At 42.5% G+C, this 16,392-nt stretch overlaps 6 protein-coding genes across 6 annotated transcripts; 4 read left to right on the forward strand and 2 right to left on the reverse strand.

Moving 5' to 3' along the window:
* Positions 1-197: 197 nt before the first annotated feature.
* On the forward strand, positions 198-2,388 carry SS1G_12895 (hypothetical protein; the record flags this gene model as incomplete). The annotated part of the gene is made up of 4 exons (XM_001586267.1): positions 198-897; positions 960-1,012; positions 1,244-1,735; positions 1,786-2,388. 4 exons carry the CDS (start codon positions 198-200, stop codon positions 2,386-2,388), a joined length of 1,848 nt encoding a protein of 615 aa, XP_001586317.1.
* An 888-nt stretch (positions 2,389-3,276) lies between these two features.
* Positions 3,277-4,770, forward strand: SS1G_12896 (predicted protein; the record flags this gene model as incomplete). Its single annotated transcript, XM_001586268.1, has 5 exons — positions 3,277-3,285; positions 3,846-3,929; positions 4,147-4,281; positions 4,487-4,626; positions 4,743-4,770. The coding sequence occupies 5 exons, from the start codon at positions 3,277-3,279 to the stop codon at positions 4,768-4,770; spliced, it is 396 nt and encodes a 131-aa protein (XP_001586318.1).
* A 1,008-nt stretch (positions 4,771-5,778) lies between these two features.
* Positions 5,779-6,420, reverse strand: SS1G_12897 (hypothetical protein; the record flags this gene model as incomplete). Its single annotated transcript, XM_001586269.1, has 1 exon — positions 5,779-6,420. The coding sequence occupies one exon, from the start codon at positions 6,418-6,420 to the stop codon at positions 5,779-5,781; it is 642 nt and encodes a 213-aa protein (XP_001586319.1).
* Positions 6,421-7,540: 1,120 nt separating this feature from the next.
* On the forward strand, positions 7,541-8,380 carry SS1G_12898 (hypothetical protein; the record flags this gene model as incomplete). Its single annotated transcript, XM_001586270.1, has 1 exon — positions 7,541-8,380. One exon carries the CDS (start codon positions 7,541-7,543, stop codon positions 8,378-8,380), a length of 840 nt encoding a protein of 279 aa, XP_001586320.1.
* Positions 8,381-8,863: 483 nt separating this feature from the next.
* On the reverse strand, positions 8,864-9,709 carry SS1G_12899 (conserved hypothetical protein; the record flags this gene model as incomplete). Its single annotated transcript, XM_001586271.1, has 2 exons — positions 8,864-9,551; positions 9,603-9,709. 2 exons carry the CDS (start codon positions 9,707-9,709, stop codon positions 8,864-8,866), a joined length of 795 nt encoding a protein of 264 aa, XP_001586321.1.
* A 286-nt stretch (positions 9,710-9,995) lies between these two features.
* On the forward strand, positions 9,996-16,144 carry SS1G_12900 (hypothetical protein; the record flags this gene model as incomplete). Its single annotated transcript, XM_001586272.1, has 7 exons — positions 9,996-10,003; positions 10,067-10,256; positions 10,310-11,935; positions 12,164-13,686; positions 13,736-14,564; positions 14,616-14,903; positions 14,948-16,144. The coding sequence occupies 7 exons, from the start codon at positions 9,996-9,998 to the stop codon at positions 16,142-16,144; spliced, it is 5,661 nt and encodes a 1,886-aa protein (XP_001586322.1).
* Between the last annotated feature and the right edge of the window lie 248 nt (positions 16,145-16,392).

Consider the following 16,392-nt stretch of genomic DNA (forward strand, 5'->3'; position numbering starts at 1 on the left):
ACTTTCTACGTCGACCCTTTTACTTCAGCACAAGCTAGAGGCGTAGCTCTAATCACTCTTTTGTTTATCCACTGCATCACCTTGCACATTTGCTCTGCATTTAAGTGGTGACTGGCACGTGGGGACCTTCTGACTACCTGTCAATACTGACTCAGAACAGATCGAAAATCCTCAGTAAAGCAATTATCCAGAAATCCATGGGAGACTCATCAGTCGTCGGATCCAAACCAAACGATGGCGGATTCCCAGATACTTCGCAAGTTTCAGGGCCAAATCCTGCGCAGAATTTAGAAACGGAAATCCAACAGGATAGCGCAAGGAAAGGTTCAAACAGACCTCCGCACTTGCCCAGTGCTTCTGCAAATTATCCTCCGAGCGTGGCATACTCCCAGCATCCCATCTCGCATGCAACACCGGAATCTTTCAATATGACAACACTCGGTGCTACTTTGCCAGATATGTCTTACCAGCACTATGGCCAGCGGTTTCCTCAAAGCCCTGGCGCCCCTCCACATTTCATGTATCAGACGCAGTTCGCAAATCAAGGCATCATGAGCCCTCCACCCACCGCTTCAACGTTCAACCCGTCATACCAGACACAATATGGAATTTATCCAAACCAACAAATGCAACAACAGCACATGCATATGGCCACAAACAACGCTCAGTTTTACGTCAGCCAAGGATATATGGGACAACCACAGCAACAAGCAGGATCGCAATATTATATACAACCTGGCACTTTTGGGCAGCAAGGTCAAAATTATACAGGAAATCAAATGGGATTACAATACCCACAACGTGGTAGCTTTTCTGGAGACAATCGACCTTTGTCACAACAACGCAATGATTTGTTTATTAATGTGACAGGCCAAGCTGGGAGATCAAATAGTGTTGGTAAGCTCTAGGCTTTGCAGACTGGTAATTGAAAGTAGAAGCTAAGAAGTCATAGCGTCTAGTCCAACACAATCAACGGTCGTCAGAGGACCTCCACGAAAACCTCGTCAGAGTGGTATGTTCAAACTGGTCTTTAAGTTAACTTTCATTGAATTATTGGCAGAGCTAACAATTTGCGCTAGGGCACGCGATCGTAAGCATAATTGGTTCCTTCTTTCTGTACAACCTTCACAATTTATATTTCCATATTTTGCCTTTAAGTTCTGTTTTGAAAGAGTCTCTTTCTCTGGATTACTCTAAAGACTTTCTTTTTTTGATTGCGATCACTGACCTTGTCATGCTTTAGTGGATCGGTAATTTGCCACCGCAGACAGATCTCATGAGTCTCGTACTTCATGTCTGCAAAGAGACTGTTGGTCTTGAGTCGTTATTCTTGATCTCCAAAAGTAACTGCGCCTTTGCAAATTTCAAGGACGAGGCTGCATGTGTCGCAGCGCAACTTAAGATTCATGATTCGAGATTCCAAACTGTACGCTTGGTTAGCCGATTACGCAAGGCATCACTCGGGACTGTCGGAGGTGTCTCAGTTCCTACAGGCCCAGCAGCTTTAACACCTCCACAGCTATCACAAATTCCATCACCGGTTTCAGAAAATGAAAAGGCGTCAAAAGAGGCTGTTGAAAAGCAACAAATGCCGGATGGAGAGTCTTCACCGCTCTCAAAGGACAAATACTTTGTGGTTAAGAGTCTCACAGTAGAGGACTTAGAATTAAGTGTGCGCAACGGGATTTGGGCTACACAAACACATAATGAAGAAGCTTTGAATAAGGCATACCAGGTATGTTTAAGCCGAACTATAACCGGATCCATACTAACAGATGGTGATAGACAGCAGATAATGTCTACCTAATATTTTCCGCCAATAAATCAGGAGAATATTTCGGATACGCACGTATGATATCACCCATCAATAATGATCCAGCTGCCGCCATTGAATTCGCGCCCAAGGCTCAAACGGTCGAGGATCCTGATCTTCCCAAAGCAATCCCAACACCAGCTTCTGAATTCGCACCTAAAGGACGCATTATTGATGATTCGGCACGCGGAACTATTTTCTGGGAAATCGAGCGCGACGATTCAGAAGATGTAGATGAAGACGATAAATCTCAAAGTGGCAAGAGTGATGTTGACGGCGATGCATCTTCAAAGGCTTGGGGTAAACCTTTCAAACTGGAATGGATATCGACGACTCGATTACCATTTTATCGTACGCGTGGACTCCGCAATCCGTGGAACTCAAATCGTGAAGTCAAGATTGCAAGGGATGGTACTGAGTTGGAAACGAGTATTGGGAAAAGATTGGTGGGACTTTTTCATAGGATTCAAAGTCCTGTTGCGCCTAATATGCCTCAGATGCAGGGAATGGGAATGGGAATGCCTATTCAAATGATGCCTCCAGGTGGATATCCACAGATGCGTCCATATAATTAAGGTTCAAAAAGGATATTGATGTGGATATCAGATGGAAAAGGCACGCGGAAAAGTTTCATATTTTTTCTTCTTTTTTGAGTTGACTTGGACATTTTTCTTTATTGTATGATGTATTCCTGATAATTCACGTTAAAAATTGACATTCTCTTTTGAGGACATATCTTTGAAGGGTTGGAAGATTTTGGATTGATGCGAATCATATGTTGCAAATGACTTTTACGAGTCACGATTATCACAAACTATATCCATGAGATGGGGTTGAGCGGGGTTGAGCGGAGGTTGAGTTGGAGGTTTGAGGTTGAATTTTTCAGAAAAGAGGTGAAATGTTCTTGCTAGTCGATGATTGTATGAGCAAGGGAGTTTTATGGTCATGGTCATGGTCATGGTTTCGATTTTGATCTGATCTGCAATTTCGGTGCATTTCTTCCTGTCTGTTTGTCTGTTTATTTTCATGCATGCATGGTAGCTATGTTATGTTATGTCATGTTACGTTATACCTGTCATTCCTGTCAAGTAGTCACTTTATCAAATCAACATCTACCTAGATGAAACTTCATCTAATCATCTATCCAACTCTCCAACTATCCGACTATCTAGGAAATCTCCCTGTGAAAATAAATTCATAGTTTGCTCTCAAGTGAAGGAAAAATCTAAATATTATAATATCCAAAAGATCTTGCAGATTTTTCTTTTTTTTTTAAAAAAAAAAAAATAAAACAAAATAATATAAATATCTATCTACTCATTCCACCAAATTCCCTCTAGTTACTCAATAAGGAGAATCCATACACATCCCTCAAAGCAAATAAACTGGTGAACCGAACAATCAAAAATAATACTTGTAGGAAATCTCTGGCTACCTACATACTTGGGATTTTCTTATAAATTATGGCTAAGGTTAAATACTTCGGTTAACCTTATACATAAATTGGAATCATTCGAATGGATGATTTTCAACGTCACCTGCTTTGGTATTATATTCGTCTTAAATTGAGCAGTAGCAGTAGCAGCAGCAGCAGCAGCAATTACTTCAAAGAACTTTTCCGAGTAAATCAGATAAAGGGGATAATTCGCCGCTTAATTATTTTCAATTTAAAATAAGGAGACGGATGCTGCCTCTAAAAGGTCATTTCAAATTGCTTCCCGTTGGTTTGGTTAAATAACTGTGTATACGTAGAGAATCATTCCTTCCTCCAGCAGGCCTCGTCATAATTACCGAGTTTCACAAACTGCCTATAGCTAGACGACTGATTCACGTCAGTGATAAAACTCAAAATACCTTTTTGGTAGAAGATTTCCCTGGTCCCCAATTAATTACCTAGTGAAATGGATTTCGCTAAGCTAATTATCGCTGGGGAGAAGAGAGAGTCTTCGATGAAACTTAATTATTAATGACACTATACTATGAATGAGTTGAAGAATGGAATCCCTTTAACTAATTTCAATTTCGATGCTAGGATACAATTCAAGATGCCGTACTAGTTACTCGAGCTTGGGAATCTCGTATATTTGGATCGATGCACTTTGTATCCTTCAAGATGGTAAGTATAAGGAGTAGAGCGAAGAGATCTCCAAGATGAAAGAAATATATGGAGGGTAAATAGTGATTCTTGTTAATTATTGCAAGTTCAGATTCTGTTTTGATAAAAGAATGGATTCCTGAAGGAACATAACCTCAATTAATCATATTCCTGTTGCATATTTCATCGACCTAGCAGATATATAACCACAGAGCAAAAAAACTATTCTTATCATCAGAATGGTATGATAATTAGTGAAGACGAATATAACTGGCCTTGGATTAAACGGGACTGGATATTAATTTCAAGAGGGACTGATTACTTCTCAATCGTTTATTGTACCACGCCGCTTCTCAAATTATCTGGAAATGCTGTAAGTACCTAAGGAATAGAGACTTGCAAGGGGCGCACGTAACAGAATGTGTCGAAGATATAATATCTGAGATCTTGACTTATTCTGATTGGGACATTTGGATCTGAATTCATCTAGAAATCACCGGCATTTTTGAAGTTCAAAACATCTAAAAACTATTTACCCTCCAATTTGGATTATCCATTAATATTGTGGTCGCACTCAGGAACATTTCGTTTGTGGTATGACCTCGTCGAGGATTATACTCAGAGAAGGTTTGATTCGGATCAGCCATCGTCTCGTGGCCATCTCAGGTCTAGCTAGAATATATAGCGACATGATTCAGAACCCTGCATACGTGGCTAGGTTTGTGGAAAGAGGATCTCATTCAAGGGCTTTTATGGCATGTTGAAGGTACAACGCTCGTTCCTAAGCGTTCTGCAGACGATATTTTAACTCTCCATGTGGCTTTTTCATCCTAGAGGCTCGAGCTGGATCGGTGTTGGATAAGAGATTGTTAAAAATGACTTGAAGACGACAAATAGTCTTTGTGCCTTATCAGAAATCGAGAATATACAGATTGATCTTGTTGATCGAATCACCCGCGATAGCTTGACTTTTTGACTAAGCAAGGCGGGGGTGGACGCAGTTAATAAATCTCATGTATATACTAACTGAACAACCCCCCACCACATTTTTTATATTCTACAAAAAGTATAAAGTACAAGGTATGAGATATAAAGTATAAGAAATACGCACAAAATATAACAGGATAATGAAGCACCGGTAATCAAAGAGGGGCAAAGATTCCGAAATACCCTCGTATGCAAAAGATGTGGGTGATATGTTTATGATTGATATACTTATTTAGTGAGTAGGTAAGATGCGAGATAAGATCTTATATATGCATATGGTATATGATAGGGTAAGAGTATATATTAAGTAATTTAATTAAGGAAGTTTGGTAGATGATATGTTTGTTGTATGCGTGAATGAATGGATGGATGATACTGGTTGGTATGTGTATGTAGGCGTGTGGTGTGCTATATATGGTTGGAAAAGTCATGTGGTAGTTGGGATGGTACTTCACTCTGATATATATGCAGTAGTAGTCATAGTCGTTTGGATATGTCAACTATTGAGTATGTACGGTGTAGTATTTATACATTTTAAGACTATTCTTCTATCACTTTCAAATTCACTAGCATATTATCAGACAACAAATCTTGATAGAAACCGCTTTTTATTAAATTCTGTGTACAGAAAGGATTGAATTGATATGATTAAAGCAATTGTAGCAAAGAAGTAGAAAATTAAACTCTCGCACTCTGAAATTCCTCCATCAACACCTCTCCGACACCGAATTCATTTTCATTTGTGATCCTCCAGCTTTCCCTCACGAAACACCGTAGCTAATCCATCACTAGAAATGCCAATTCCAAATACTCATTGCTAACTCCTTTTCATCAATTCCTTCGTAATTTCGTAAAGGTGATCAGAAAATCGTAAAGTGATGATTTACTGAATAGTGATCTTGCGGCTTTCTTGCTTCTTAGCCTTTGGAACGATGATGCTAAGAATACCATTCTTCATGCTAGCCTTAACTTCATCCTGGTTGACGCGAACTGGGAAGCTGAATGATCGAGAGAATTCACCAACGCTACGCTCAGAAACCCAGTATCTGTGCTCAGGCTCCTTGGACTTTTTCTGTTCATGTTTGGTAACTTGTTGGTTACCCTGTTGATTTTCTGCATCTTCGTCTTCGACGGTTGGTTGATGGGCCTTGTCTTTGTGCTCGCCCTCACCACCTTCAGTAATTTGACCAGATGTGGGTGCATCCTCGACGAAACCAGCTGGTGGAGTGCCGGAAGTGTAAGACCGCTCGGTACGTCCACGGATGTTGAGTGTTTGATCGTCGATGAATTCGATATCAATGTCTTTTTGTTCGATACCTGGGAGTTCACCTTGAAGTTCGTAAACCTCGCCGGCTTCCTTAACGTCAAATTTAGGAGTCCAGGTCTTCATGACGTTGTTGCGGCCATGACGGTGGCCATCGCCGCTACGACCGCTGCTGTATTGATCGAAGTCATCGAGAAGGCGGAAAAGAGGGTGGAAGGAGGTAGCTTCGTTTGTGAGGTAGGATCTTGGGAAGAGAGACATTTTGCGTGTGGTTGTTTGTGGTTTGAGAATTCGTTTGATAGTTGTTGCGACTGGAAGTTTTGTAGCTTTTCGATAGCAAGATTGCATGAATTGTTTTGATGATTCTTGTGTTGATGTAGAAAAAAGAGAGGAGCATATACAGAGACAGAGCCTACCTTTAAATATTTGATCTGATGGACTGTTGGGACTTTCTAGCATGCGCTGGAAATTACTTTGGGTGATGTAATAATCAATATTCAATTGAGCGCCGGCATGTTCTAGAATGACGACTTCAATATTTGAGGGCAAATAGAAATGAAAAGAACAAATGAGGGGTAAATAGATGTCAGGAGATATTAGGTCATTGAAGCATGAAGCATGAAGCATCAGCAATAATCACTGGAAAATGCTAGAAAATGCTGGAAAATGCTAGAAACTTGCTAGATGGGTGAGAATATTTTGCTTATAATTGTAACAATCATTTGATATTCAATAAGATGACGAAAATCAAACTCAAACTATTAAGTAAGTCCCTGACCACTCCATATACCGATGAGATATTATGTTCAATGTGAGAGTTAATGGTTAATGGAAATGAAGACGAAGAAGACAAAGTAGCTCGAGTGGTGGTCAAGGTGTTTTGGTGTTTCCGCTTAGTAATCAAACACCCAAATATTTAGCCACTAGATTGGTCTTGGCAGCATTTTAACAGGGCTAAAGTCATGATCATGTGCTTATCACGCGGCTGTGGACAAGACAATACTAAAATAAACAACTGGCACGTGATTCACAGCATTAACGAAGCACAAAAGGCTAATGAAAGGATTATCTAATCGTTACTCCTATTTAAATATCCCGAGTGCAATTCAAAATCTTAAGGATTTTATTTTATTGTGAAATTTTGAAGTGGAATGTTTGAAGGTGCTATGAGCCCTATTAGGTAGTAGTTATCAGTTATAGGGAAGTGGCCTGCCACAATCTTATCGTTATGGCAAGTTCGATTTGAATGGCGGCCTTTTATTGTTTTCGAAGCCATGCTTCCCACCATCTCTCTTCCAATTCACAAATCTTCTTCTCATACCCTTCCGGTTCAAATCCCAATTGTCTGTTACACCAAGCAAGAATACAGTAACCTTACATCATGGCGCATCTTTGGGCTCATGGTACTCATTTTATCTTTGATTTCGACGGAACAATCACCACAGAAGACACTACCAAACTCATTGCAGATGTCGGAATTGCCCATCAACGAGTCCTAGGCTATGATTTGTCGGAGACATGGGAGGACTTAGTCAAATCATACGCCGCTGACCATGCTCCATGCGTTGCACAATACCTCCTCCGGATGCCCAAGTTACTACCATTGCCCGGCGCGATTGGTGTGAATAGAGCTCTGAAAGAAGTACAGTTGAGAAGCATCGACCGTATCAACAAAACAGGTCTGTTTGCGGGCATTTCTAAAGAAGAGTGGGAATCTGCTGGTAGGGTCGCTGTCCTGTCAGGGGCTGTAAAAATCAGAAGAGGCTTCGGCGGGCTTGTGCAACAGATAGAGAGACGAAATGGTGTCTGGGGAGTCGTCTCAGCCAGTTTCTCGAAGGACTTCATCAAAGGCGTTTTGGAACAGTGCCTCAGAAAGTACATCGACATACCCATTCTAGCGAACTATCCCGACGAAAATGGCCTCATCAGGGGTCCTTTGCTTGGGGATACTGGAGTAAGCACTATCTTGACGTCAGGGGACACGAAACTGTCCGCAATGAAGCAGTTGCTCGAATCCTGGAGACTCGACGCGGATTCTAAAGCAGTATATTATGGCGATGATGATACAGATATTGAGTGCATCTTTGATACTTCTGTTAAAGGTGTCATGGTGGGAGAAGATGCAAGTACTAAGCTTAACTTATTGTGCTCAAGATACACAGATACTCAGTCGGTTGGAGCTATTCGAGACTTTGAAAACATTGTTATTCATCCGGAGTAGAATATGGAACTTTGAGATAGTGCTCCAAAACCCGGTCAGTTGGTGTGTGGTTCGAACTTCGTTAGCAGAGCTTCTACATTATAACATTTTCATGATTCCGCCCTACGGACGCCTTCAACAAAATCATTATGTCGCTCCTCCCGAGAGTCGGCTCACCTGAATTCTTTATCAGTCCGAAGTTAACCAACCAGTAAATATGTGTTACTAGTACAATTAAACTTTTTTTCCCAAAATCTTGAATGAGAGTGTGTGCCTATGTGATTATGTTTGACCTGTGTTTAGTTGTCAAAGCTTTTATTGTATGTGATATGCCTTCGGGCTGCAAATATGTTAATCAGGTCACCACATGCAAATTCATTTGAATGCTCTGACAAAGTTCATGAATTCAGAAGCAACACCTGGTCTCGTAAAGGCGGTCGCTAAAGAATGCACATGCCTTGCTACTAATACAAGTCCGCATCACCGCTCTGTCCTAAAAGCACCTTAATCCCTCTTCAATGGCTTATAAATCTCCTCAATGCCATCTTTCGTAATGATTAACATCTGTAAACCATCACCGACCTCAATATGTCTTTCCACCGCACTGTCAAAAGCATCCTTAACCAAGTCCTCCACTTCATTTCTAGGCAATGGAATCTTTTCTCTTTCTGCCAATTCATGACCCACCCCACTGCCCGGAATATATTGATTCTTAAAGTTGACCTGGTTGTCCAAGAAAGGCATGATCAAACTGGCTGCAGCACCTGCGGCCCTACACTGTTCCCTCTCGTAACTTCCAACAGGATCATAACTGTAAACTGCTCCCTTTCCCTCCTCATCCAACCCTCCAAGAATCGCGGTAACGTAGTATGGGAAGAATCGCTTGCTATATAAAATGGTTGCTAATCGTTGAGCGCAAGCTTTAACACTCATGGGTTTGCCGTGCTGATAACGGTACATCTTGACAATTGCGTCGAGGCGTTCCTTAAGTGCTTCACCATCTGCAGCAAATCCTACGACGGAGAGGACGAGAGTCGCATCATCTTGAGATGCGGTTGTTCCACCGATCTTGAAGACTTTGGGTTGGTATCTTGTGTTGATGTTGTATCCGGATGTGGAACGAGTGTCGCCGGCGACGATGGTGAAGTCAGAACCCGAGATTGCTAGAGTAGAACCACCGTTATCTGTGTATCTAGAAAAATATTAGTTTTGCAAGGCCATCAAAGTCGAAAGATATTCGTACGGGTAGAAACCATGATGTTGTGTGAAACCATCACCTTGCTTGGTTGGAGCTTGATTGAAGGAGTAATTTGGACCATTCATGAGAGGATTTTGGCTGAACATGGACATCTTGATTATCGTATTTGGATGTCTCTGAACTTGGAATACGATGAATTTTGTGAGAATCTGATAAATGTTGTAGAAGTTTGGAATTTGAGGTACAAAGGTATCTCACTGTAGATGTCGCGTCGACCTTCAGCCTGGTGATAACTAGCGCCAATCTTTCTGACAGGGGTAGCTGCACGGAACAACTTTATTGTAAGATCTTAGTATTAATAGGGAATGAAGAAGCCAGTCACTACAATTCAAGATAATTAATTATGCCTGAATAGCAGATTGCTATTTACAAACAAAAATGGCCAGGTATGTGTAGTTATAGTTTACTTATATTTCAATACTTTCCAAATACTAAACGTTTGTTTACAGTCTCCCAAGAAGCATACGGCGAAATGCGCTGGCTAAAATAGCTGAGCTCTCTGCGACGTCATCAACTGAAAATTTTGAGGGTTCTGATATTGAGAGGCTCTGTAGAGTTTCTTCTGGCAATAATAAGTTATCTGGGCGTGTGAATGGAGTTAACAGTGATCATTCGGGCTCTCTGGCGGGCTCTCCTATGGTACGGAAAAGGGGGACATCTCTCAATAGGCAGAATGCTAATACTCAGAGCAGAATATTAGGGAGTTTGAAGTACTTCTGGCTTTGTGCAAAGCAGCACCTCTAATCGATAATACATACAGCGCAGAGAAACTCACCAGTCAGTTGAGCCCATACGTTCTCGAGGCCCATACTCAATTGTTTGTGCAATCCCCCCTTTTTCGCGCGATCGAACCGTCTCCCGTCGAAGCACTAAGCTACAACCTCACAACGGCTCTCCTATCCATTGGTACAAAACATGGCCATCTACAAAGACTCATTTCCGAAAAGTTATCGATATATCTAGACAATTGTGTACATGCCAGTGAGACTGCCACGGAAAATCGAGGAGTTAGTTCAGAATATGCTACTGATATCGAAGAGGCAATCCACGTTGCAACTGTAACGATATCTCTTTTGGGCTTTTTAGACGCAGTAGCTTCTCAGGCCAATTTTTGGAGTGCAAGGGAGAGATTGGATCTATGTGAACGCGTTAAGGTTATTTTGTCAGAAGGCTTTTTGGTGGCGATAGAGACGGCCTTCTCAACTATTCGCAATACCCACCTCCAAAGCAGTCACGTAAAAGAGTGGAAGAGATATGTTCGTCATTATGCAGCTATTGGTCGGCCGTTGGGTGCCATGCTTTTACAACGGAGCTTTATGTGGCTACTCGTCGCAAGCTCATCACTCCTTCTCGTTGATGCCGACAGTCTTAAACGCCATGATGTTTTGAGCATTCTGATGTCTCGTCTTGAGGATTCGAGGCCTAACTCACCCCGTAACGAACAGGTTGATTCCGACACAGTTAATACCCTGTCAAATATTGCTTCGATTGAAATAAGTCTTCTCGAGGACGGCGCAGATTATCTCCGTTTGGGCTCTGCTTGGCAACAAAGACTGGCATTTTCAGTCAAAGCAAGTGCTATAACAACCTATCTGAATTGTGCAATGTTGAATGTGAATGATGATGAAGTTGAACCCGAAACACTCATGTCCTGGCTTGAGGACACCCTGGCGGATCCTGTACAAATGGCAGATGAGACATTGGCCAATGTTGTCCTTCGCTCAATGGCCTTGATCTCCAAACTCGCCCCTCAGTTCGCACCAGAAGTCAGTCGTCTTCTACCACGATTCATTGTTCAGGGCAATCCACAAGGGAATACAATTGGGGCTGCCTGCGCATGCCTCGCATATGTTCTTCATAATTTATCCCAGGATGCTATAATAACTACCCTTTATACGCTAGGAAATGTTCTCACCTCTGGTGCAAGTCATGCGGATAAAGCTCCTTCTGTACCTAACGGAGACCTGGCGCTGGATGGAGCTGCACAGACAACTCTCTATGGAAAGAATTCTAATGGCAGTTCTATATCCTTGGAAATATTCACAGAAGAAGACACTTCTGCCGTCTATGGTAATGTTGTACAGGCTATATGTGCTATCGCTGGAGACTGTAAAGATGCTAAAATTATTGCTTTGGCCCAATCCATGCTCCTGCAAAAGATCGATAAAATCAACCAACTAATCGATGCTCGTATCGTCACAGCTGCAGCAGAATTGTCATTATGTGGAGGGCCGCTAGAGTTCCGGTCATTGCTCAAGCTTTATGGAAAAATCACGCATCTAGGTGTCATGAAAAACAACGAAATCATACTACATGCTGTAAGTTCATAAAAATAACTTTGAAGTCCCACATCATCTAACCCGGTCTAGGTAATGAAAGGCCGGAATTTCCTTTCCTCTAATTTGCGCAAAGATTCCCCTCTACATGACATATATCTCGGGAATTTACTAGAGGACATCATTAGCAAAGGAGACGTCCATCAAGGGCACAGCACGCGGGAAGGCGATGTAGAATCTGCAGCTAAGGAGATTGCGCAGTTACTGCAGCCCCTGGCAGTCTTTTTTTCTACCAATAATATGGTTTCCGACAATGATCTCAGCGAGGAGATGTTGTCTTTGGTACGAGATGCTTGGTTCAATATTGTCGTTCATGGCTTTACCACCAACACTGAGCGTGGACAGCTCTACTTGAAAGAGTTGCGCATTCTGGCGGTCCATTCAAAACCTCTTGTTGCGGAGCAGCGAGGTGAGCAAGTAGAGAGTGACATTGAACTCAATACGGTGTTACGCCGAGGGATCAGTCAAGACCATGAAACAACACAGAAAAAGCGCCTCACAGCTCTCCTTCCTAGTAGAGCTAGAGAAATCAATGCACTTAGTTATCGCAAAGTCATCTTTCTTCAGGCTGCTTATTTAGTGGAAACGCTACGGGCTGATGCAGGTGACTGTAGCAAAGCCCTGAGATACTTTCTTGAGCCTAGCATGCGCAGAGGTGAGATGAGCAGCACGATGGAAGCTGTCACAGGTTCCGTGATGGAGATTTATTTGCGCAAAACTTTAGCGGGCCTAACCCCAACATTTTCGGCTCCCTATGTTGCTAAGCAGTTGGCATCAATATTTACCGGTTGTTGTTATCGAATTGAAAGGGTACAGCAAGCTGCAATGAACTGCGCGGATAGGATAATACGAGATGTCCCATCTGCCCTTTGTCAAAAGTCCTCTTTATTTGCACTTCTTGAACTGTTGTCACTCCTTTGGATGAGTTGTTTGGAAGCCGAAACAGATGAGTACGGACTGAGATCTTCCTTTACGTCTGAGAAATCAAAAATAACCATTGAATTATCCGATGATTATGGCCTCCGTCGTCGTACGCTTGATGCTCTATACAGGAAAGCCAAAGGATGGGTCACAGCAGTGATTAATATTGCTCCTGCAGATGTAAAGGGCTTGCTACAGACATATCTCTCGGAGTATGACGATGAAGGCGCTTATGGTCATATATCCCTGGGACGGTCGTTTGCTACAGAGATGGGAGCTATCATTCCAAGTATGGACCACAGGCTTGAGGCGATCGATCGCCACGGAGATTGTAATATCAACACGGCCTCTGATTTCATTGCTCAATATACTACAAGGCAAGAGTACCGCTATGCAGAAGCTCTTCCGGACCACAACGCTGAATGGCTGCGTTCTATGCATCTCGATGAACGCAAACCTTCGATCACATCTAAACCTGACAAAGATTGTGATGACGCGGTATCACTTTTGGCCAAACTCGAAGCACAAATTCACAAAAAGAAACACATAGCTATTAGCGAAATCCGTGATGTACTGAGGAGAGCTGCTGCTTTGCTTTGCCGAAGTGACAAGGATGAGTGTGCTATCATACGCTATCTTGTTTCCATACCCTTCGCTATCTTCACCAAGCAGTCAATCAAACTAGGAGGTTCATTATGGCTGGGTGTCATCAACGAAAATCCCAGCATGGAGCCTAGAATTCTCATGGAAATCGCCCAACAATGGGAACAGACTTCACATCGTAAGATAGGGATCTTCAATGGCATGTTCATGTAAGTACAATCGTATGTCCATACTCTATCAAAAACTAATCTTCCATAGCCATCAGGACCCTTTCTACATCAAGGAGGAGTTCGCACCTAGCGACAGGACAGTGCTGGCCAAAAAGCAACACGCTGTTAACAATATGCTTGCTCCCCACATGCGACTTCTACAGCTCCTTAGTAGTCATTTCAATGCCACTCGTCTTGGAAGCTCGCACACAGAAAAGACATTCATCAGAATCCTGAACTATACACTAGATAGCTTGAAACATTCTACTGGGCACCCGCTTGCTCGAGAGATTAGATTCCAAATCGTCTTGTTTGGCTTAAGAGTCCTAAGACACACCACTTCTCTCGACTTTCCGTCTAAGTGTAGGCTGAAGGACAAGATTCTTTCTGCTGCTCTCAGTTGGTTTACATTCCCGCCACGTTGGTCATTTGGTGGTAACCGCCTGCAATTGAAGGCCGAGACTCGCCTATTGAACGACGTCGTTCTAGCGTTTAGAAGCGTTACAATGACAGGTTCCAAGCCCACTGCTATACTCCAACTGATGCAGGCGAAGGAGGAGCTTTTGCACATTTTGATAGAAAGCGAACAGACTAGGTTGAATGTTTGGCTTGATCCTTTACGTCAAGGACGCGATATCCAAGTTCCCACTCCCGCCAGAGTCGCTAACGATGCAGTGCTACTTCCTCTGGTGCAAACAGCTTGGAACGAAAGCCCATCTTTGGCTATACAGCTTGCTTCTAGATTTCCTTCGGCGAGGTTGCACCAGGAAATCCGCTCGCTCTTGCTTCAATTTCCCGACAAAGCAGTATCGGAGCCTGAAGCACTCCATGTGTTACTTGGCGACACTTTGCCACCTGATGTGACATTCCAAATGAAGGTAAGTGATATGAAAGGCCTCTAATATTTGAAAATAAGCTGACAAAAGTAGTACCTTTTATACTGGGCTTCTGTTAATCCGATATCTGCTGTTACGTATTTCTTACCGTCATACCGAAATCATCCTTTCATCATTCAATATGCTATGCGGGCTTTGGAAAGTCACCCTGTAGACGTCACTTTCTTTTACGTACCCCAGATAGTTCAAACGTTGCGCTACGATGACTTAGGATATGTTGAGCGGTATATTGTCGAAACTGCGAAGTTTTCACAGCTTTTTGCTCATCAAATTATTTGGAACATGAAGGCCAATGCTTTCAAAGATGAAGATTCTCAAATTGTAAGTGACTTGTATATCTCAAATTGCTAAGCTAATAAATCTAGCCTGATCCTGTCAAACCCACACTCGATAAAGTTATGAACCGCATGATTGAGTCCTTCTCGGGTGTTGATAAAACGTTCTATGAGCGCGAATTCACATTCTTTGACGAAGTCACTAGCATTTCCGGCAAGCTGAAGCCATACATCAAACGGCCAAAGCCAGAGAAGAAACAGAAAATTGAAGAAGAATTGCGCAAAATCAAGGTGGAGGTTGGAGTCTACCTCCCTAGTAACCCTGATGGTGTGGTAATTGGTATTGATCGACAATCCGGAAAGCCACTTCAAAGTCATGCTAAAGCGCCGTACATGGCAACCTTCCGCATTAAGAAAAGTATAGGTAATGACATGGAAGGCACGGATGACATGCTTGAAGAGACCAACAAAAATGGAAGCACCTCGAATGACAATTCTATCGAGATTTGGCAATCAGCTATTTTCAAGGTTGGTGATGACTGTCGTCAAGACGTCCTAGCTCTTCAAATGATCGCTGCTTTCCGCGGAATCTTCAATAACGTGGGGCTTGATGTTTACGTCTTTCCCTATCGTGTTACTGCGACAGCACCTGGTTGCGGTGTTATTGACGTTTTGCCAAACTCCATCTCGCGTGATATGCTTGGAAGAGAGGCTGTGAATGGTCTATTTGACTATTTCATATCTAAGTACGGAAACGAGGATTCCCTCAGATTCCAAGAAGCGCGAGCCAACTTTGTTAAAAGTATGGCTGCATACTCAGTTATCTCTTTCTTGTTGCAATTCAAGGACCGACATAACGGCAACATCATGATTGATGATGCTGGGCACATTCTACACATTGATTTTGGATTCTGCTTCGACATCGCACCTGGTGGTGTCAAATTCGAGAGAGCACCATTCAAACTCACAACAGAAATGGTCGCTGTGATGGGAGGAAGCACAGAGCATCAAGCATTCAAATGGTTTGAAGAACTCTGTGTCAAAGCTTATTTGGCCTCGCGCCCATACACTGAGAAGTTGTCGCAGCTCGTCATGCTCATGATGGATTCTGGCCTTCCTTGCTTCAAGCCTGAGACTATTCAGCATTTCAGAGATAGATTTGTGCTGGACAAAACGGAAGCTGACGCCGCGACGTTCATGAGAGGCTTAATTAAGAGAAGTTATGGTAGTTATTCCACTGGAGTCTATGATCAGTTCCAGCTTTTGACCAATGGAATTCCATACTAGATGCCTTACTGGCTTCTAGGGGAAGCTTCACGTTTGAGTTGGATATCGAAGGGATGCAGAAGGAGAGTTGGGTGGTAGAAATCTACTGCTCAGGGTGGGTTTGGCGAATGCAAGAAGAATGTCGGCTGTGGTAGTAATTCTAGTGGTGTTGAAATTGTAGTAAACTGTCTTTGAAAGCGTGGGGTGTTTGGCATGGTATTATCCTTCTTAGATTTCCTTGTTTCACTCTACTTATTTATATATATATA

Source organism: Sclerotinia sclerotiorum, genomic scaffold (assembly GCF_000146945.2).
Source record: "Sclerotinia sclerotiorum 1980 UF-70 scaffold_22 genomic scaffold, whole genome shotgun sequence".
Classification (NCBI taxonomy): Eukaryota; Fungi; Ascomycota; class Leotiomycetes; order Helotiales; family Sclerotiniaceae; genus Sclerotinia; species Sclerotinia sclerotiorum.